The 23,709-nt window shown below is 31.6% G+C and overlaps 1 protein-coding gene across 1 annotated transcript; it reads left to right on the forward strand.

Annotated features, from left to right (window-relative positions):
• Nucleotides 1-1,239: 1,239 nt before the first annotated feature.
• On the forward strand, nucleotides 1,240-23,376 carry LOC148283383 (uncharacterized). Its single transcript, XM_088223615.1, has 13 exons — nucleotides 1,240-1,537; nucleotides 1,610-1,738; nucleotides 1,844-2,040; nucleotides 4,186-4,339; nucleotides 6,921-7,145; nucleotides 8,453-8,726; nucleotides 9,896-10,131; nucleotides 16,664-16,816; nucleotides 16,896-17,166; nucleotides 17,337-17,454; nucleotides 18,245-18,413; nucleotides 19,525-19,755; nucleotides 21,517-23,376. The coding sequence occupies exons 1-13, from the start codon at nucleotides 1,355-1,357 to the stop codon at nucleotides 21,964-21,966; spliced, it is 2,790 nt and encodes a 929-aa protein (XP_088079741.1). The 5' UTR covers nucleotides 1,240-1,354; the 3' UTR covers nucleotides 21,967-23,376.
• The last annotated feature ends 333 nt before the right edge of the window (nucleotides 23,377-23,709 follow it).

Raw genomic sequence — 23,709 nt, forward strand, 5'->3', positions numbered from 1 at the left:
AATCAAGAAAGGAGCTCTGCGCTGGTTTGGACATGTAGAACGAATGGACAGCGAGAGAATGGCTAAGAATATTTACAATGCGAATGTTGATGGATGCAGAAATAAAGAAAGACCGAGAAAGACATGGCATGACCAAATCCAACAAATACTAAAAGATGGACATGTCAAAAGTCAGAATAATCGGCGCGCGTGCATGAGAAGATGTATGAATGTAGAGGAAGCGAGATCTGTATGCAAAGATAGAGTGTTGTGGCGTTCTATCCTCTCTGCCTAACCTTACGGTGAAACGGCGTGATAGTTTGTTTGTTTGAGCTTAGAATCATATTTGAATACATCGGACCATGTGCCAAAATCCCCCCACTTTTGCCGCGCGCATTCGCGAAGTCGCCGCGTAATGTTGCCAGATGAGAAAAAATATAATTATAACCCAAATGTAAAGTAAAAAAAAAGCAATTTGTTAATTTCTTTAAAACTATATTGTGCGCGCGGAAACATTGATTGACACAACAGAGTAGATAAGTAAAGGGTCATTTAATAAGAGTAATTGAATTAATGAACTTTGAACTTAAAATATAATACAAATTTTATTTTTAACATAAAACTGAAATTTTTATATCATGTCAAATAATATTTGATGATTTAAAGATAATGCGGTCAAATGTCCACCACTAGGTTGTTTAATCCGAGGTCCAATTTTCATTAATTTTTTCATTAGATGAGCAAAGTAGGGTAAAAAAAAATACTACCCTGGCAACACTGACGAAATGTCCATTTTATTTTCTTTGACAATCTGACAGGTGGAAAAATAATTCATTTTTTAAATAATGCATTTGCTACTTACACATGCATTTGCTAATTACACATGAAATGTGATCCCATCCTGTTTCTTAAAGATCCCAGGAGTATTTCTAAACCTTAAAACGACACAACACGGCATAGTTGAATTCAAATCGGGAGTTGCGTACTGAGCGACGTCTACAAAGAAACTAATGGATCAAAATGTAAAACTACTCTTATTAGAGTAGTTTAGTCACCTTCAGTTTGATGCGCGTATGCGGTTTCTGGACTATTCTTAATTCTATGATTTTCATTTTTTTCGAGTATTTTAGAACTTACTAATAAAAAAATATCTATTCGCCATTCTAAATAAATCATTCAGTGCATCCATTACTAATTTTGCTTATGGTACTTGCAATACTACCACTGTTGTCAACAACGCATCGACATTTTTCTATGGAATTTTAATTTGTTTAGCATTTAGAATTTTGGATTTGGCACCGTCTGCCAAAACCTTGTAGTTTTTTTTATTTTTTATCGATAATTGGGATTTCAATTTGTGTAATTGACGGCAATTATGGATTTTTACCGTAACGAATCAAATTTACATACTCAGGTTTTTATGGAATTCGATAAATCTGTGCCTAATCGAATAGATTTTAATAGCACCTGTAGGGCATGTCTGTCTGTCGGTGATCATTTACAAAACATTTTTAGAACGTGTTCCGCTGAAGTTTTTTTATATTGTACTTCGGTTCAGGTAAATATTTTTATTTTCGTCTATGTTTTTAGAAACTTTTGCGTTCATAACGAATTTTGCTTTTCTCTACAGATTTCAGAAAACGATGGACTACCTGGATTCCTTTGCCAACCATGTCTGGACTTAGTTAACCGACTATATTATTTCAAGCAATTAGTTTTGCGTTCTGATAACACTCTTCGTCAATATGGTCAAATTCAGGTATATTCGGGTTACGTAGATGTTTAAAAAAATTATTATTAAGTGCCTGTGTTCTCATATTTGTGCCTACGGGCTTTTCAAATAAATTATATGTGGTAATTGTAGGTAAAAAAAGAGAGCTTACCCGAGTTTGTAAGTGAAACACTCTCTACCAATAATGTGCTCAATGTTCCGCTTCGGTCGGACAACGTGAGTGTGGATCACGTCCTGGCTGTCAAGTCTCCCGCTTCCTTACCCGATCTTCACTCCGATGTGGAGGATGCCTTCAGTAATGAAGATTACCACCATTCCAAATCGAAAAAGTAAATTTCCTTCAATTATCAATACCTGTATTAGATTGTCTTAACAACTTATTCCATAAAGGTAGACACAGTATTATTTAAAAAATTACCCGAAACAATCTAAATATTCTAGAAATTGTATACAGTATGAAATTATTGAATTAAAAATAAACATTAATTGATGATTATTTACTTAAGATTTTTTTTCAATATCTCATCAGAAATTTCAAACGCTTTAAGGGGCTAAATCATAGAATTAAGAATAGTCCAGAAACCGCATACGCACATCAAACAGACGACTACTAAACTCATAAATGAGTAGGTTTACGTTTCGACCCACTGGTTTCTTTGTAGACGTCGCTCAGTACACAACTCCTGATTTGAATTCAACTATGCCGTGTTGTGTCCTTCTAAAGTGTAGAAATACTGCTAGGATCTTAAAGAAACAGGATGCAATCACATTTCATGTGTAATTAGCAAATGCATTACTTAAAAATTTAATTATTTTTCCATCTGTCAGATTGTCAAAAAAACAAGATGAACATTTCGTTAGTGTTGCCAGGGTAGTAAATTTTTTTACCCTACTTTGCTCATCTAATGAGAGAACTAATGAAAATTGGATCTCGGATTAAGCAACTGTATTGTGAACATTTGACCGACATTATCTTTAAATCATCAAATATTATTTAACACAATATAAAAATATCAGTTTTATGTAAAATAAAATTTGTATTATATTTTAAGTTTAAAGTAAATTCAATTACTGTTATTAAATGACCCTTTACTTATCTACTCTGTTGTGTCAATCAATATTTCCGCATGCACAGTAAAATTTTAGAGAAATTAACAGATTGCTTTTTTTTTACCTTGCATTTGTGTTATAATCATATTTTTTCCCATCGTGCAACATTACGCTGCGGCATCACGAATGCGCGCGGCGAAAGTGAGGCATAATGGGGAGATTATTGGACACAGTCTGATCTAGTCAAATATGATTCTACGCTCCTTCTGGACTATTCTTAATTCTATAATAATAATAATATTTGGCTGATTTATATAGCGCCATTTTTGTAAAAAATCACCTCAAGGGCGCTTTACAATTGTATACCTTAACTTACATTCTAACTAAACTAAAGTGATAATTGTAAAGTGGCTAAGTGTAAATGGTTCGAGGGAAAAATGGAAAATAAACAAAAAAAATGTACTTTTTATTTTTGTAGTGTTTCAGGGTCAGACTGCGAAACTTCAGTGGAACATTCCCCATGATACATTTTTTTTAATTTCCTAGATTTTTTTTTTAAAACTAGGTGTTTTTAAATATTTTTTTTTATAATCTGAAAATGGAATAAATCCTCGATTTCTCGGACTAGCATCCCTTCCACAAACCTCTTAAAGAAATTAAGGGCTTACTCCATTTCCAGATTACAAAAAAAACATTAATATGAGTTTTTTAAAAAATTAGTGGGATTTTAAAAATAAGTTTACAAAGAGGAATGTCCCTCTGAACTTTCGTGGTCTGGCCTTCCGGGCCAACACTGTGTATAAACAACACTTTCATTGAAAAATGTTTTTTCTTGTATATTAACTATTAACATATCAACCAAAACAATCAATCATCATCATCACTCCCTTTCTGCACCTAATGGTGCATAGGGCACTACATTGGTACACCAACTGCAGTATTTCCTGATATTTTTGTTACATGAAAGTAAGATGATCAGGTGGTACCAGCCCAGGGGCTATGAAATATTCTAGTGCAAAAACACATTTTTTTAAATAAATATTTCATATCAACCATGTTGGGAGTCAAACCGGAGATCCCTCGCACAGTAGGCAAATACGCTGACCATTTAAACGCAGTACTATTTTTAAAGTTATTTTTGCCCAACACATCATTTCAAATTTCCACCAACAATATTGTACAAAGATTTTGTATACATATTTGATTTAGGAGTCCTCAGCACTAGGATTATCTGTTCTGAAAAGAACTGTTTTTTTATTCATTGTTCACATGTCACTAAAATTTGTGTCTAAACTATAATAGGCGATGATGTGTGTACAATAAATAACAATTAAACAATATGATTTATTGTAATATTATTGAAATCAATAAATAAATATGTATTGCTAAATTAAATTTACAAAACTGACATGTTGTTTTTCCAGATCACAAAAGTCTTCCAAAAAGAAAAAAAAAAAAGACAAAGATAAAAAGGACAAACCTAAAAAGATCAAATCACTAAAATGCCCCAAATGTGAGAAAGCCTTTCACAAATACGACAGACTAGAGGCGCACATGAGAGTACATTTTGGATTGAAGGTGAATTTTTTTTCCATATAGCTACATGTAATTTTATCTCCGTGTGACTCATGTATAATGTCTTAAGTTATGAATGAAATTTTAATTTTTTCTTATAGATACTCTAACTTCTTTAGATTTCATTGTGTTTTGTAATATTTTTAACCAATCCCAATATTTAAAGAAAATGAAACCTTAAAAACACTTTTAAAACTCTGTAATTTTTTACTTTCTCTTATTTTATTTAAAATTAATATATAAACCCTTACGGATTATTACTTCTTATTCTGTTTTAATTATTATTTTGATTTCATTATGTAACACAAATTAATTAAGTCCCACTGTACGTATATGTCACTGCCAAATAGTTAAATCAGCCACTCAATTGGGCGGCTAGGCTGTTCATTAAATGCCGACATTCAATTGAATGGCTAATGGACTCTTAGCCTAAATTTTGAAAACAATGTTTAACGAAAGGGCTGAATATTGCTTCATCATTCCCTTTCCGCACCTAATGGTACATAGGGTACTGCATTGGTACACCAATCGCAGCGTATCTTGATCATTTTTTGTTACATCAAGGTAAGATGATCAGTCTTACGCTTCAGGTGACAGCTCGGGGACTATGAAATATTTAAATGTGAAAACTCCTTTTTTTTTAAAATAAATATTTTCATGTCAACCATGTTGGGAATCAAACCTGAAACCTCTTGCATGGTAGGCAAACACACCAGCCACTACACCACGAGGCCGACAAACGTTGCTTTGTCTCTTTAATTTGAATACAACGATAATAATTGTATTATTTTGTTATGTGAAGAAAAACACAAACATCATTCTGTTAGATTTAAAATTTACACTATAAATGCATTATGTAACTCAGTAGACATTATAATAATAGATATGTACATCTCCCTTCCCCTCCTTATCCTATCTTCATGCATTCTTGCCCTAATCCCGCCCAATTTAAAATAACTTACTGTTCTTTAAAAAAAAAAATTCTCTGATTATTAAAATATATATTCATGAAAATAACATTTTTATGTGTATGTATAAACTTTATGTATTCATATAATATGTATTATTATTTTCATTGTACACTTTGTGGAAATCTGTTATTGGTTCTGAGTTTATACACTATATTATTATTATTAATAATACACTAGCAGCTATTAAGCTGATGCGTGTATATCAAGTGTACATGGTTATTAAACATTATAAATGGATCTAGGCGGTTTTTAAACACATTAACTGAACTAGCACCAATCACTTTCTCGGGAAGGCCATTCCATTTCTCCACAACTTGGTTTGTCAGGAAGTTCTTCCTGGGGTTAGATGAGAAGAAGGTAGTGTTTAGTTTCAATGAATGACTTCTGAGATGGCGGTTTTCATTCATAGTGAACATTGATTTCAACTTGGGTACATTATATTGCTCAGTTAAGATTTTGAACTTTTTAATCACCACGCTGCCTCCGCTCTTCCAGTGAACTTAACCCGAGCTCCCTTAAGCGGTCCTCATATGATTTATTTCTTAGATAAACTACCATTTTAGTTGCTCTTCTCTGGACTTTCTCCAACAACTCGATGTCTTTTTAAAATAGGGACTCCAGATTTGGTAGGCATACTCCAGGAGTGGACGAACATATGTTTGATAAATTTTGAGGAACAAATTTTGGGTGATTTTACGAATTTGTTTACTAATATGTATGTAGAACTGTTGTATTCCCAAATAAAATAAAATAAATAAATAAAATAGGTTAACATTTGAATTGAGATTTTCTACTGACATTTTTTGGTGGAAATGCATTTGAATTATAATAATAAAAATACGTGTATAGTTTTATTCCACTTTTATTTATAATTTTTACCAGTGGCCGGGTTGCGTCGTGACCGACATCAATTTAACCAACCTGACTCGTCAGCTTTTGGTCCGCCCGTTTCCAAAAGGCTAGCTTTCAACCAGCCAGCACGTTGAATGTTGAGCTATCTTAATTCATTATACGAACGGCCTAGATATTCAATTGAATGCCAGCATTTAATGTTCGACCTAGCCGCTCAATTGCGCCGCTCACAGCTGTGACATATATAAAAAGAAAAAATGACAATTTAAAAAAACTGTATTTGACATTTTTTTAGCTCACATTTAAACCATTTTTTTTCTCATTTTGTTTTTCCTATTCCAAATATATATTATTCCTACGGTTGCTTTTGTACTACATATATTAGTTATCCGTCATAATAAAAAGTAACATTTAGTAAACTTTGTCTGGTACCTATTTACTAAAAGCAGTAATTTTATTGATTTTGAAACCATATGATCCTCACCGTAAACCTAACATATTAGAACTTTGTGTGTCTTAACAATTTAAACTAATTTTAATTATTAATATCATAACTGGATGCCCGTATATGGCTTAATGTTTGTTGTTCTGATTTTTATAACTTATTTTAATACTATAATGGTAACGAAATGTTATCTTTCTAATATAATTAAATTACTTTTTGAATATGTGTGCTTAGATTGAACTGTCCCTTTTTTGAGGCTTGTTTTGATTTCTGTTTAACGCAAATCCCAAAGTCACCGAAGGTAGTTTTATTTTAGCCGGACATTGCGTGCAGGGAATGCGGTAAATCGTTCTCAAGCTTTAACAATCTGAACAGCCACATGCGAGTCCATACGGGCGTCCGTAAATACAAGTGTAGTACATGTAGTAAAGATTTTGCTTATCTGAACGTTCTCAAGAACCACGAGAGGGCGCATACTGGGATCATGAAGTACGTGTGTCACGAGTGCGGAGCTAAGTTCATGCAGCCATCTAATCTTAAGGTATTTATTTATTGTATCGATCATTATTTTCATGGCCCGACTTGCTAGATAAATCCATGTTAAGTCGGGATTATATCATCGGCATACTGATAAAACCCTCGAAATGCATTACAGCCTATTCTGAGAATAATCTATTTTAATTGTTGACTCAACAAAAGTCTTTTCCGGTCTTCCTTATTCATATTTGAACATGACACATACGCTTGAAACCATCTTAGTTCCTTTAAGTTGTTTCAAAAGTTAAGATTTTGAAAAAAATATCTGGTAAATGGAACTAATGGTTATTACCAGAATATAATTAAGGCCAAAAAAATTTATAAAAAGAAAATTAAAAACCCAAGTTTTCAAGCTAAGGAAAATCTTCAAACGCCATCTCTAAACCACAGTATTTGTACATATTTTGGTTTCACACTCAGGGTGCGACTCAATCGTTTAGTTGTTATTACTTTAAAACCTTTCATTTTATACTAACATTATAACTTTTTATTCTATGATAATATTGTAAGAGATTCAATTTATTTTTATTGGATGTATGAATTTTTATCATGTTGACTGTGAAACATCAAATTTCCTCTTTCCGATGAATTCAAGGCATTCACCATTCTGCCTCTGTAAACAGCTTAAAACCACTCATTTCTTCATTCCTACAAAAAAAGCGAAATTGTATTAATGAAGTCTAATTCATTGCGCATAAAATTATCATTACTTTAAATGCTTATATTTTTATTAAGTTTGCTATAGCTTTGAACTATGAAACAACTGATGTTTTCACATAATCTATCAATATGGAAATATCACATACTATGAATACCAATAAAAATATATGAAATGGATTTTAAAAAATTAATTGTATTTTTAAAATCAATATGAATATTGTGGATAAATGTTTTCATACATAACTAAAAAATACATCCCTACAAAAATGCAACATGTTTGGCGATGATAATTATGACGTCAAGATGTTCTATTAAAATTTAAACGGTCACAAACAAAGTTCGGAATTTACCCGAATTGTGACGTATTAGGGCGTGGCCAATGCAATCGACTGTTTTTGCGGGAATCCAAAATTATAAATTTATAAATATTTCTTATGCCACCAATAAGCAATAAGTAGTAAAAATATAATTTTTTTACTCAGCTGTATTTCATAGACCCTTATTAATTTTAAATTGTAAAAAAAATGTTGTATTAAAGATCAAAGTTGTATTCGTATTAATTAAATAAAACAAATGTTGAAAAAATTGTCATGAAAATTGTTAATTGCTATGTTACTTCTAGTACTACATAATTCTGTTTTCATTTAACAGGCTCACCTCATTCAGCATACAAGTGAGAAATTATACGCTTGTAATCAGTGTGGCAAAAAGTTTATTCAACCTGGAAATCTGAAAATCCACCTCATCCGCCATACTGGAGTGAAGAACATTCCTTGTACTGTGTGTGACATGCATTTCTATGTGAAGGGAGATTTGGACAAGCACATGAGATCACACTCGGATAGGAAACCTTACGCTTGCAAAATATGTGAAAAGGCTTTCAAAACTCAGAGCTTTTTGCTTGTACATAATCGTACCCATACAGGTTATTATATCCTTATTTATAAATTAAAATGTAAGTCAAAACAAAGTCTGTTAGAACGATCTTTAGCTTGTCTTTTTTGTGTAATGCTTATTGAATAAGTGAGTTTTAAATAATAAAACTGCATATTTAGTTTGTGTAAAATCCCTGTTCGCCTCGTGGTCGATTCCCAACTTGGTTGACATGAAATATTGATATGAATTGGTGTTTTTACACCAAAGTATGTCATAGTCCCTGGACTCACACCCGAAATGTAAGACTGATCACCTCACCTTTATGTAAAGAAAATGATCAAGATACGCTACAATTTGTGTACTAATGCAGTGCCCTATGCACCATTGGGCGTGGAAAGAAAACGATGATGATGAAAATCACTAAAATTATTCAGACTAAATATGTAATTACATGTGAGCAATGTAATTACATGTGAGCAATGTAAATTGAACACTGAACAGTCCTCCTTAGAGCAGGTTTCCCTAGTGAGGAGGACTCTTAAATGAATTTTGCTATGCGGAGTCATTTTATTTAACGTGGAAAATCACTGATTTAGTGATTCAAATTTTAATTTTAAGTGAGTTTCGTTTACGTGTATGTTTTGCAAATTAATCCCATATACCTAAAATGAAATGTATTTATTGTAATTAAATGGACTGAATAATTCCATAAATATATACTTACCTATGAAAAACTTTTTTTTTTACTAAACATAATAATTAGAACTAAATCCCACCAAGCCACTTTCTGTGACTTGTTGATGATTCATTCCATGTATCAAAAATAAAAGCTCCTGCCGTGGTACTTAATGTTGAATAATATCTCAGAGTAGGGAGAGATTGTAAGAAGTTAGTGAAATATTTTTTTCTTCTGAATCAAATTGTTTACGAAATGGCAGTTAAACCTAAAGGTCGGGTTGTGGTCCCGTGGCTAGTGTCTCGGACTCACGGCTCAAAGGTCCATGGTTCGAATCCCACTATACCCCAACTTGATTCCCATTTTCTAATAGTGAGTTATTTATAACTCGTCGAAAATGGCCTTCAAAATTAAATATTTGCGTATGTTATAAGAACGCCAATATTTCTTTCATTTAAAAAAAAAAGAAAATTGTATTTCTATGTGTTTTAAAAGTTTTTATTTGTTCACCATTTTGCTAATTGATGTAACTGTTTTTGTAGGAGAGCGTCCATTCGCTTGCGACTTTTGTCCTATGAAGTTTATGGCTGCTAAGGATCTAAAGAACCACCGAATGACGCACACCGGGGAGAAACCTCACAAGTGCCAGTTGTGTAATCAAGCCTTTATTCAGAAGTGCGCCCTCAACAGGCACATGAAGACACATGACAAGCCGCAGTACCTCAGCACCCAGCACCCGATAGCTCCACCACAGATTTCACAAGATTATCTCCTGACACATTGACATACCATCAATGATTGAAATGCAGTTATAAATGCCATGCTGGACATGTAGAGATCCCATATAACAATTTTTATCATCACATAAAAATACTGTGGGGCTACAATCAGGGACATAATGAATGGGTCGAGAAATGTATGTTAAATACATTTCATCATTTTCATTATAGTAGGGGCTGTATCAACATGGACCTTGAAAAATGTGATTAAAGCGAGCCGGTTGGCACAATTGGTAATTTGGTCAAATCGAGCTGGCGCAGTTGTTAATTTGGTCAAATTGAGCTGATTTAGCCTGGTAGGCAACCGCCACCCCCCCTGGATGGTTTGGTGGGGGAGGGGGGGGGGGGTTATGTACTCCATCCGGCGCACTTCAGTCTTAGCTTAAAAACATGGTCAGTTTAGCTACTAAGTCCAGTTTGGAGTAATTTTCGTACAAATCAAGGACAATAAATTCACTCCTGAAACCATTTTTCAACCTGTTTAGTATTTTCTCTCTGTCTGGACTGATACAGTTCTCAGTGTGCAATCGAACTAGAATCCAGGATGACTGTTTTTGACTCGATAGCTGCTCTCAGGTAAAAAACGATGGTACTTAATGATTGTCAGTATTTTTTTTCTGATTATCATTTGAACGTAGTTATGCAGAAAGCAGCCAGTCCACAATTTTGAAAAAATTATATATTGATGTTATCGGGTGCAGTAAGGTCAATTCTATGTCCTGCTAAAACCAGCCAGACCGCTTTCATACAAAAAATTGTTTTAATCACCTTCTGAAAATGGTGTCCATCACAAAAACGGCATTTCTCAATTTGCAGAAAACACCCACAGCGCTAGAAAAATCTTAACGAATTAAAAAAATTATTGAAACTGGTCAAATATATAATTAATTATTGTTTGTTATATAAAAAAAACTAATATATTCATTGTTTATCATTTGTTAAAGCCAAAAGCATTCCAACTGTTCTGTAGATTTGTTTATTCACTCATTTCACAAAGGTGCTATTATCTCAATTTCACTTTTCTATAGCTGGCTGCTTTCTGCATAACTACATTCATTTGAACCATGTATATCGTTTATAGCTTCAGCAGATCTTTCAATCTTGTCCCATTATAGCTCATGATTCAGTCCAACCCATGCGAAGATCTCGGCGCCTCCAAAACTGTCTTCCTACAATTCAATATAGGAAATGCAGCGTCTGTAAAAAGCAGTTACCTCTGTCATAAATTTATTGAAATCTTGGTTAGTTTCTAGTTTTCTAAGCAGCTGTTTTGCTCCGTGTGGTACAAAGTTGCTCTCCACCCTTTCTTGAAGATTAGATTTCAATCGTCTGAGCTCCAAACTAATGTATACAGCGCTTGCTTTATTTGTTTTCATGAGAAACACAGTCTTGTTAAAATTATTCAACTTCACCTGTGTCACTTTCAAAGAAATTACGAATTGCGCGTGGACAGTTTTCTTGAGAAAGGAAATACGACTTTAGTCCTTCAAATACATATATTCAAAATTCTTTCCATTGCTGGCAACAGAATGAAATCTGGTATTTCCATGCTGAACAAGTTTTTTTCTATTCTACAATTCACAGAATTCCTTCAACTGAGTAACTCTCACTGTATATATATAAAAATATTTGTTGATTTTCACAACAAGAGCTTTAATTTCTACTGGGAGACCATCTACGGCATTTTGTAGAGTATTGTGTACAATATGTGCGCCACATCCGATGCCCACAATATTAACACCAAGCTTCTGTTAGAGCCGACTGTAAGCATTATTTTGCCCTTTTCTATGTACACCTCCAAAATGTCGCCACAAAATGTGTTACTATTGTCGCCACAAAATGCAGCTATTTTTCCATCAATATTATGACGACGTAATGTTGAGATTATATTTTCAGTAAGTATTTCCAATGGTAAAAAATATCAAACAACAACAGGAGCTAGTTTTACTTCTTTTAATTCAAAGTGTCATTAGTAACACTTACGAAATGCGCCTTTTGCAAGTCAGTGTGTAACTCCCTGATACACATGGGTGCCAGTACATTTAAAATTATTGTATCGAAGTTGTTGGCACTCTGTAGCGGCCTGATGTATTTTTACTAGCTCCTCATAAAACAACCATTTTTCTAAATAAATCTAACTTTTAAAAATCCGTATCTTGTTAAATAATTAATTCCCTTTTTTGATCTGTTTAAGTGAATAAAATAATCTATTTTGTTTGTACATCTGGATATTTTGACTAAATTATAAAGTAAATTATTAAATCGCTAGTGGTAGTTTAGTTGAGTTTTGTGCCAGTGTACTAACATTCCAACCCTTGGCCTCAGTAAGGGGCTGAGCACGTGGCCGCATAGGTAAAAGTGATGCAAAATATTGTCAAAATATCATTTTTTGTATTTAAATTGTTGAACACTTAAAAATAAAGTAAATAAAAAATTTTTTCGAAAAAATGCAACAGTCTATATTCAAAAGGCATGGAATACGATGTGTTTTGACGCTGCCCGGTTGAGTTTTGATAAAAATTAGCACCTTGATTTTCATGATTATAATATATGTGAATATCGACCAGCTAATTTTTATCTAAACTCAACCGGACAGCGTTACAACTCGCTACCGCATTCCTTCCATGTACCTTGAATGTAGACCCCGACTATACATATATGTGTTTTTTACTGTGCTGGTGGTTTTAAGTAGGTTATTTAAATGTGAAAAATCTACATACGAGGTGTGTTCAGAAAATAAAGGTAATTTTTACATTTCGCGGTTTGGAGAGTCCGATTGTCAATTTGTTACTATGTTGGTATATATGCCCCTGAAGTATGCTAAATTTTTCAGCTCTATTCATTGTTTACTTTGTCTGTGGCAGCCGCTAAGGTTAGACGTGTTCTTATGAGCTTGGTGATTTACGTTTGTTAAAAAAAAATGGATCAATGAATTTGAAATTGACAACCGGACTCTCCAAACCCGCAAAATTTAAAAATTCCTTTTATTTTCTAAACACCTCGTAAACTTATTCTAATTAGTGTTACATTATATTGTAAATAATTATTAATTTATAAACTACATAAAGCATTTGTACCTATGAATAAATACAAATAATAAATAAAATGTCTTATTATTTATTTTAAACTGCATAACTAATTTTTATAATAATATTCGAGAATAATGCAGTTAAAATCATCAATAGTCTTTATTTATGTAACTTAAATGGTTATGTTGACTTAATTCACAAAAAGGTTATTAAACATTCTAATGAACCTGTATTTTCAAACCATTTGACTCATTTCCTTTTCCAATATTGAAGTATATTTTTAATTCATTCAGTAAAAAAAATATTTCATGGTATAGTAATAAAAAAATGTCTGCCTAAAGGATGGGGAGGTGTTCAATTTAATTGAATGATTTAGCAGAACCAGAAAGGGAGAGAAAATACAAACACTACAAAGTAGTATTGATTTTAACAGTAAATAGCCGATAAGGGTTTTAAAAAATACAAAATGAATTGAAATGTGAAAAAAAAATGTAATAGAATGACAGAATTGTAAAATATCACAAAAATGATTCATCACATTTCACTATTTTGTTATTGCTCCATCTAAGATGTCGCGAAAGCGATGAAATTGGTAACTAGTTTTTCCAAATTTCTGGATTAAAGTATCACTCTTTTATTTCTATAATGAATTTCAATGAACTTCCATCAGGAGTTTTCACTTACAAACTTGAACATTTTAAATAAATCACTTAAATAATAATAACCTCTTACTCTTCTGTAAAAAAAATGCATTTTAATTACCTCCATAAATCAAATGATATTTACCTGAACCTTTACTAACTATAATAATATTTTATGTCTATTTTTAAAGTCAATACCTTTTGGTCAATTCGAAAGACAGAGATGAATACCTAAGAATTCCAAAAACCTTTATTTTGATAATACAATAACATTAACTAAGTGCCACTTGACCATCTCTCACTCTCTTCATTAATTTTATTTTTTTAATTCGAATTTTTATTTCTTTTTTTATTTAATTTTATATATTTTTATTTTAACTTACTTTTTTGAGATTGTCAAGTTAACAATGAACAATGAAACCGACTGATGTTTTCCGCTGGGAAAAATCTAATTTTCAAAATATACAAGTAAAAATAATAATCGCTACGATGGCCATTAATAATAATATTTTTATATTAAAAACTTACAATTTTATATAAAAATAACAAGACAAAACCCAAACATTTATTCATAGGGATAAGCAGAGAGGATATAACATCATATTACTCTTGAAAATAAATATTTTAAAAGAAACTAAGGACCTCAAGCATATATGGTGGGCGAATAATTTCCAAATTATTATTTTATTTTTTTTCTAATCTTCATAGGTATTGACTAGTTTTAAATGTATTTGAAATTATGTCTAAGTTCATTATAATTTTATTAGAATTCATATTTAGCAATAAAATGAACTTTTACTCTACGTACCGAGTAATAAGTCTTAGAAAAAGACGACTAGCTATATGCTATACGTAATAATAATAAGAGAAAAGGAGTCTCGGCGTTCTATAAAAACACTGCAGCCCTTAGAAACAAGTCAGTCGAAAATAAGTCGTAAAACGCAGTTAAAAACGGTGGGGAGTAGTGAACGGGAGTTGAAGTGAAAGTAATGATGTTTAACGTATCCTTGGGCAATGTCGAAGATCAGTGTCGTTCACAAGTTCAATATGTTGCCAACCGCACTACGTAACATACCTCATGAAATTCGACTGCTTCACGAGGTTCATCTGAGGCCGCCTTCCAGCCCCGAAGGTTCCTCCACATCTAGAACATCCATCATCCTCCAAGGAACGCCAGTTTTCACCACCGCCAGCGCATGTGCCCAACCACAGCCGCCCAGTCTTCCAGCTGGCTGCCGTCACCAACGGGACTGAATCCCAAGAGCCATCCATAAAACATAAACCATTCACAAAGTATTCAAGTTCTTTAAATCACCTTCATAATTACACGTTTTCAAGATAGAATTAAGATGTTTTATTTTATTTTTGGCTATAAATTCATTTAGGGTTAATGAGAATTACATTATCATGTGGGGGAATTAAAACAGGGAAAATACATGGCAAACTAAATTTTTGTCTCATTCGATTTGGCATGAAGAAGACACGATCTTTTCTCGAGTTGCCGATTGTCGGATGTTCCCCCTTCCTCTTAGTTAGCGGAGAAATGGACAGCTTCCATCAATTCATACGTGCGATCGCGGAACTTGATTTTACAGTTTCAAGATAATCTCATCTTTATTTTTCTAAATCATCCCGCCATTTAGTAAAAACTACCCCATATTTTACAATTTAACTTTCCCTGTGATAACTTTTCATTGCATTGGGAAAACAGGTTCCATCGAACAAAACTTTTTTTTTTACATTTATTTTTTATTATATTTAGATTTAAATATCGGTTCTATCTGCATCAAAATGTTAAATAAAATATATTATACAAAATAATGTCTTTATTTCAAACTATCATGTCTCAAAAAAAATTCGCATAGTGCCGGGCCACAAACTATCCACATCCATCAGCCATCTGCTCTAAGTATTTAGTAACCATCAGTAACCATCTATGGTAAGGTACTTAATTTTTCCTTACACTTTGCGTTGTTCGGTGCAATCAATGTTGCCAATTTAGTGACTTTGTCGCTAGATTAAGCGACATTTCGACATTGACAACTTTTTTATTTTTTAGGGACAAACAAATTCGAGCGACTTTTAAATGAGCAGTTAAAAGTTAAAGTAAAAATGGAATCACTTGTGATGAAGCAATATTAATCCCAAAAATATAGAAAGGAATGGGAAGACAGACATTTCAAGTTTATTTTATTAAATTAGATATTTTTGCCATAAATATGACATGTTATTACTTATAACGATATGATATTATGTGACATTACTTACTTTTAATGAAAATTACAATTTGTTTTATTTTACACATATAATGTATTTATACCTTTTTGTTATAATGTACATGGCTATAGAGATGCTATTTCACTCTTTTGCACAAAACAAGCGTTCAGTAATTTTAAGTTTTTTTTTGTGTGAATATAATATAATATGGTGTCCGTTTTTTTAAATTTAGAGTACTTCATCACAATCAAATATTGTTGGTATTAATATTAAAGTAATAATCATTGACAACTTACTATATTTTTATCAGTAGCACCGAGAATATACATATATTTTTACTTACTTTTACCTGTTTAATTTCTATTAAATAAAAACCTAAACATATTTTTTTTTTTAATTACTTAAAAGTATTAACTATACTTGAAGGTAATCGCGCAAACTACCGCCAAAAATCCTTGCCCCCTCCCATCACCAACCCCCTTCTCCCTTCGCAACCACCCCCCTCCGTCGAACATCTTAAAATCTATCGACTTTTGAACCTCCGTTTACCGACATTTGCTCGTGACGAGTTGGCAGCACTGCATGCAATGATCTGTGGTTCGAAACATCGAAATGTCAGTGTCAAATTTGAGTTTGTTTGTTAGGGTACACAAAACGATGATTTATATTTTTTAGTATCGCTTCCTGCAATGGATTTTCAAGCTGTTTGTCGAGCGTGCTTGACATCTAAGAATGATTTATATAATATATTATTTAACGCTACATCGGATATGTATATGTTTTGCACATCCATTCAAGTGAGATTTTTCATTTGTTCATAAACTACTCAATATAGAAATCAATGTATTTATTTATGTAATTGCAACTTCCTTTCAGGTTTTGGAAAATGACGTTTTTCCGAAATCACTATGTCAATTTTGCTATGAACTTCTGAATAAGTTGTATAATTTTAAACAACAGTGTTTACAATCGGAAGCGAGGTTAAAGCTGTACTATGTGGATCCTAATCACGATACCAAACATTTAGCATCAACCGAATTAGAGGAAAGTGTTGTCAAAATTGAGATATCAGAATTCCCCGATTCAAATTCAAAAATACCTCGCGATCATGTAGAATATTCTTGTGAAAAAATAGAAAATTGCGATGGTAAGTTGTGTTATAAGAAATTAATTTACTAGGCCATAATATTAAAATATTTCAGATACCAGTTTTGGTCAGAATTTTATTTGAAATCTACCCTGGTATTTTAAGTGTCATGTTATGTGATATAGCAGACAAAAATAAATAAAGAGTCCTCAATAAATAATTAATTTCAGACACCGAATCTACAGGAGATGATAAAGCTCAAATAATTAAGCAAAATAAAAATACAGACGAAGAAATTGATGACCGCGAGTGTTCTCCTATTCGAATGAAGGCATACAAATCCAAACGGTGAGTTTATTTTGGCCATTAAACACAATGAATAATACGTAAGTTTTCGTTATAATTTACGAAACTTATCCACGAAATGTATTTGAGATTCTAAGAAGTGTAAGATATTTCCGCATTCTATTTGTCAAAGATATATACTTAAGTAGTTAATTAGAGTACCAATGCAGTGCCCTATGCACCACTGGGTGCAGATAGTGAAATGGTAATTATGATATCTAAATATTTTTCACACTTATTTATTTATTTTAACGCCCTTTAAGCTTTTACATGTTTTACATACATAAATATACAGCCACCAATGTATTTCACAAAATTTAAAGTGAATAAAATGAAAAAGTAACAATGAATCATCCAAAATTTAGTGTTTTTTTACTCGTTAAAATTGTGAAAATATATTAGAAACACACACATTTACTTGTTTCGCTTTCAACCTATATTGGATATATTATGTACAAATGTACATACATTTATTAGGTTGTGGTCCCGTGGCTAGTGTTGCGGACTTACGGGCCAGAGGTCCGAGGTTCAAACCCCACTCTACCCTAACTTGATTTCCATTTTAAAATAGTGAGTTATTTACAACTTGTTGAAAATGGCCACTAAAATTGAAATATTTGGGTAAATTATAAAAAAGCAAATATTTCTTTTTTAAAAAAAAAAAAATATATATTTATAATAGTTTTTAGTACCTAATATAATCATATTTACTTCGTTCATAAAAACGGTAATTACACTATCTAATTTTACTTCTTAAAACAACAACAAATGTAAATATATTTTATTGTAACAGGAAAAAGAAAAAGAAGCAGAAGAAAAATAGTGAATTCCGTGTTAAAAGAAAAACGAATGCTCTGGGCGAAAGCAAGAACATCTTAGACTATCCTTGTTTACAATGCAATAAGAAATTCGCTTATCCGGAGAGATTAGAATCTCACAAACTTACTCATAGAGGGGCAGAGGTATGATTTTGATTAAAAAAATTGTATTTATTTAATACCAGGATTACAATGGGAAGTTGACAGAGTTCTCTTCAATTGTCTTCAAAGTAAAATCGAATTTTATTTATGAAAATGTGTATATTTATATGAAAAAAATATATATTTTATAAATACTCTTCTTCTTCTTATCTTTCCTCTCCCCGGGGGAGGTTGGAATTCTTACTTTGTTGGCAGCTGCCCCGAACAAGGACTGAGTGCCGCAATGGAACCAGTCACGCAAGTTCTTTAGCCAAGAGATGCACTTTCTACCTGCACTGTGTCTTCCTTTAATCCTTTCCTTTTCATTAAAAAAAATAAAAAAATTATAGACAATTGAAGATAACTGTTATTTTCCCATTGTAATATGGGCCAAGATTTTATTTAACAAAAACGATGATAATACCTAAAATATATCTAAAAAATAATATTTGAAGCACTCACTTTGTGGAACATTATTGTTCAATGGATTAAAATAAAATTTCTTTGATTTTTATGTATCACTTTATTTTTAAAATTTGATAACCAAGTAGTTTCAACAAAACACTGTTCGTTTGTGATTAACTCTGAAGAAAGCATAGTGTTTTGCTGAAACTAGTTGGTTATGAAATTAAAAAATAAAGTGGTATTTAAAAAACAAAGTAATTTTAACGATGCTTGCAGACTGGCTAGATTTCTTCCCTAGGGAGTTATTCATATTTGAATGTTACACAGTGTGTAAAGTGGCCACTTAAACCAGCCAATGATGGGTCATAAGCCCTGTAAATGCCTAGACTTCCATATTCCCTTCTCAAAAATGTTTTCCCTCTCTGTTGCAACATATTTAAAGTAATTTTATTTTAATCTCCTAAAATATTTATTCAGATATAGACTTTTCTCTTATATTTTTTAATTTTTTTAAAAATTTAGCTATCACAATAAACTATAAAAAATAATAAGTTTTTTTTTCAGCAGATATGAAGCTGTTGAGAATATGGAAGTCTAGGCTTATGAATCCCATCAGGGAAAAATCCAGAATTCGTCTACAAAGATTTGCATATACTGTTGAGTAAAAAACATGTTATTTAAAAATGATTGTTTACCAATTTTTTTTCAGGGGGAAATAATCTGCAATATATGCAATAAAAAGTTTAAACAGTGGGATGGCCTACGGCGTCACCGCGAGTTTGTTCATATGACATTAGGAAAGACTTTAGAATGTTCGACTTGTGGAAAACTCTACAAAACCTCCACGACTTTAAAAAACCATCAAAAAATTCACCAGGAACGAAAGGATTACGTTTGCCATATATGCGGAGGATCTTATAGATCATCAAGTGGACTTCAGGTGTGTTCAATAATTTAAATCTATCCTGAGATTATATAAAACTATGGTATTTAAAACAAAAAAAAATACTTTACAACTTTTCCATTTGTAATGATCTAATAACTTATATTTACATATAAGTTATAAACATACTTTTGATAAAGAAAAAAACATAAAAATTTTCCATATAGGACATAAAGGTCAAAAGTTAGATAGATTAGAAATTTTAGAAATAAATAGTATAAAAAATAATAGCGATAGAATTTTAATAAATCAGCAGATAGAATTTAAAAACTCACCCTTATTAGCCCCCTTAGTTAGACCCTGTACATTGTAATAAAACAATAAATATTTTTTATAACATAGAATATCCTCTTAAAGTACACCGCCAATACGTGTTTCGATCATTTGTCTCACTCTGTTCCATTGCAATATTGCGTATTGTATTTTTTCAACTTATTTTTAAATGTACCTACACTTAAGATAATATTTAGTTTTATACAAATTATCCATACACTGTATAATATTCACCAGTCTGAAGATGCCCATTAGAGGGTGAAAGCGCTAATTGGTCAAAATAAATAAGTGGAAGTGTACCAAGTATTTTTAAAATTAATAACTTAGATGTAAATATAAGTTATTACATCATTACAATGGAATTCCATCAAGAATTGTCAATAAATAATTTAAATTAAATAATTTTCCATTTGTTTTACAGTTTAAGATTATGTTATGAATATAAAACAAGAGTTCATTAATACAGTTGAACTTGGTTATTACGAGGAAGATGAGCTGATGAATTTGCTCGCTGTAAGCATTACTCGTTATACTAGAGAGGTTTTTTTTTTTTAAATCCAATCGCCATTGCACATTATCACTAAGTAAACAAATAAATATAAGTATAAAACAACTTTGTTTTTAACCACTTTTTTTTCTACTGACTAGTTTCATAGCTACACAAGCTACTTTATCAAGGTGTAATTAACAAATGAATTTTATCCTATTTTATTTTTACATTGTTTACTAAATATTAAATCGAAACATATGGAGCTAATAAGGCAAGTCTTTTTGTCATGCTGTTCTAGTAAAGATATGAAGTGTGAAGTGGGATGCATACAACCTTTAATACTAGAAGGAAGTGGACTAATATTGTTTATTTGGTTATTTATTATTTTTTTCATATAATAAATTGCTTTTTTCAATTTCTAAAGTTTCCAAGTTGTCTGATTTTGATATTTTATTTTCAACATGAAGAAATTTTAATCCAGTGTCTTTATTAAAATTATGATTATTTCCTATCAGATGGTTTGCGAATTCAGAAAAAATATTATTAATTAGGCACTTTAAGTATTCTTTTACTTTAATATTAAAGTTTCTTTCAGTTTTTCCAATGTAGATTGAATCACAATCATTACAATTGAATTGGTAAATGTCAGATTTATTATATTTAGGGACCTGAAGTTTTGTGATTTTTTAATAATGTTCCTATATTATTAGTTGTGTTGAGTTGTTTTACTTTACTTGAGGGAATTAGATAATTGTTTAGAAAAATTGACATTTATAAAAAGAATCCGCCTCAACAACAATAAACTAAAATGTCAACAAATGTTTCCTCATAACATACGAGAACTCGCTATTTCTGTGTTCGTTACAACCAAGTTTGACTGTATCTTTATAAAAAAACTCAAGAATTAAGATTAAGCACCAAAAGGAAGTGTTGGTTTAAATCTGTTACTTAATATTGTAATTTAACTGCTTCATAATCAAAATACTGTTTTCCAGAATCATGTTGGAACTCATCAGGAGCACCGAGAGAAGAGTTATGAATGTAAAATATGTAATAAGAAATTTGTCTCAAACAGTTACCTGACATCCCACATGTTCAGGCACAAGGAGAGACGCTTCATATGTCAAGTGTGCCGTTTTCCATTCTTTACCCGAGCAGACCTCACGCGCCATATGCTAATTCACAATGGCATCAAGCCATTCCTTTGTGAAATCTGCAACAAGGCTTACTCTACTAAATCATTTCTTGTAGAGCATGGGCGAATCCATTCGGGAGAGCGCCCTTTTACTTGTGATTATTGCAGTATGAACTTTATTTCTAAGAGAAGGTTGATTGATCACCAGCGAACTCACACCGGGGAGAAGCCCCACAAGTGTGATAAGTGCAACCAGGCTTTTATACAGCGAGGGTCTCTCACTCGACACTTGCGAGTTCACGCTAAATGACGGCACGCCGAGGCGGGGGATCCGCAACCTCTCCCCGAGGCACTTAATCAGTATCCCCTTCCTCTATCGCCTAAAAAACTAGATGAAGTCACACCTGACAGTACGAGTTTACTACTCAGAAAGGCTTTACTCGAAAATAAGTGTGATTTTTAAAATGATTTTACAAATTTTACAATTTATTTATTAGATATTTTTTCATCGGAAAATATGTAAGTCTAGACATTTACAGAGCTTATGATGTGTCATCAGCTGGGTTAGATGATCACTACAAACTGTGAAACATTTACCGTTCTGCTTATAGGTAGTTGACTCCCATATTTACATATGGCATTTTTTTATTCTCTTTATATGCTTGGCTTGAATATTACATTCGCATGCCAGTTGGTTTACTATAGAAAATGAGAAGGGATATATTTTTAGACCTGAAATCTTTATATTGGAATGATTTTTAAGAATTTTAACTCTCAATTTTTTATTAAACTTACTTATTTCCATTTAATATATAAAAAAAACAGAATTTAGAGTTGTTGATTTAGACATACTATCCAAAATATTGTGATTGTAAAATTTTATATTTGAAGCACTAACTTTGTGTTTATTCATTATTATTGAAGTTGAACCATAATGTATCATTTTATGTGTAATTTTTTTAACATACATAAGTTTTAGAACAGCATTAATTTTAGCTTCATTGGAAGTATAATAGGGAAATACAACTTTTTTTTACAATTTGAATTTAATAAGGGTCTAATGAAATACTGTCGAGTAAAAAAATATTTTTTTTTGTATGTATTAGTAGCATAAAACTATTTTTAAATTTTTAATTTTTAATCCCCGCAAAAACGGTTTACTGCATTGGGCACTCCCCTAATATGTCATGATTCAGTTAAATTTTGAACTTTGTGACGGTTTAAATTTAAAAAGAACATTGTTACAAATCTCGACATCGCAATTGTCAAGGCCAAACATGTCACATTTTTGTAAAGACATTTTTTAACAATTTCATTTTAAAAATTCTGTATGAATACATTTCTCCAGTATCCATTTTGATTTTGAAAATACAATTCATTTCATTTGTTTTTATCGGTATTCATAGTATGTTATATTTCCCTATTATATTACGTAGGTTAAGTGATATAAAACATAATTTCTAAAGAGTTAATTTTTTTCTGTGATGCTTGGTTTTAAATTTCTTATTTCAAGATTTTTTAAAAAAGAAGTATGTACCTGTACCATCCATCAAACAAATATTTTAGACTTAATTCGATGTGCACTAATTATATTAATTAGAATTATAAAATTATGTCACGTGATGTATTACTTTGTAATTGTGATTTTCTATGATAGGCGATAAAATAAAATAATTTTTACTCGATCGGTAGGTTGTCTATAGCAATAAAATATACTTAATGTGAATTTTTTGTCTTTATGTTATATTGTATTATTAGGTATTACACAAATTGTAAATTTCTGCTCCATGGTCGTTGAATCTGGAAACCGAAGGTTCCTTATATTATGTACTAAGCGCTTTCCCAATTTTATTGAAAAATATTTATTATTTTTACACAAAATCAATAAAAAGGCTAATTAATATCATCATCAAACCCGTATTCAAACCTGATGGTGCATAGGGCACTGCATCAGTACAATCAATGCAGCATATCTTGATCACCTGTTACAGGAAGGTAAGGTGATCAGTCTTACAATTCAGGTGCTAGTTCAATAGTAAAATATTTCAGTATA

This window comes from Micrasema longulum, unplaced genomic scaffold (genome assembly GCF_059751315.1).
Source record: "Micrasema longulum isolate JH-2025_06_02 unplaced genomic scaffold, ASM5975131v1 h1tg000243l, whole genome shotgun sequence".
NCBI classification, from domain to species: domain Eukaryota; kingdom Metazoa; phylum Arthropoda; class Insecta; order Trichoptera; family Brachycentridae; genus Micrasema; species Micrasema longulum.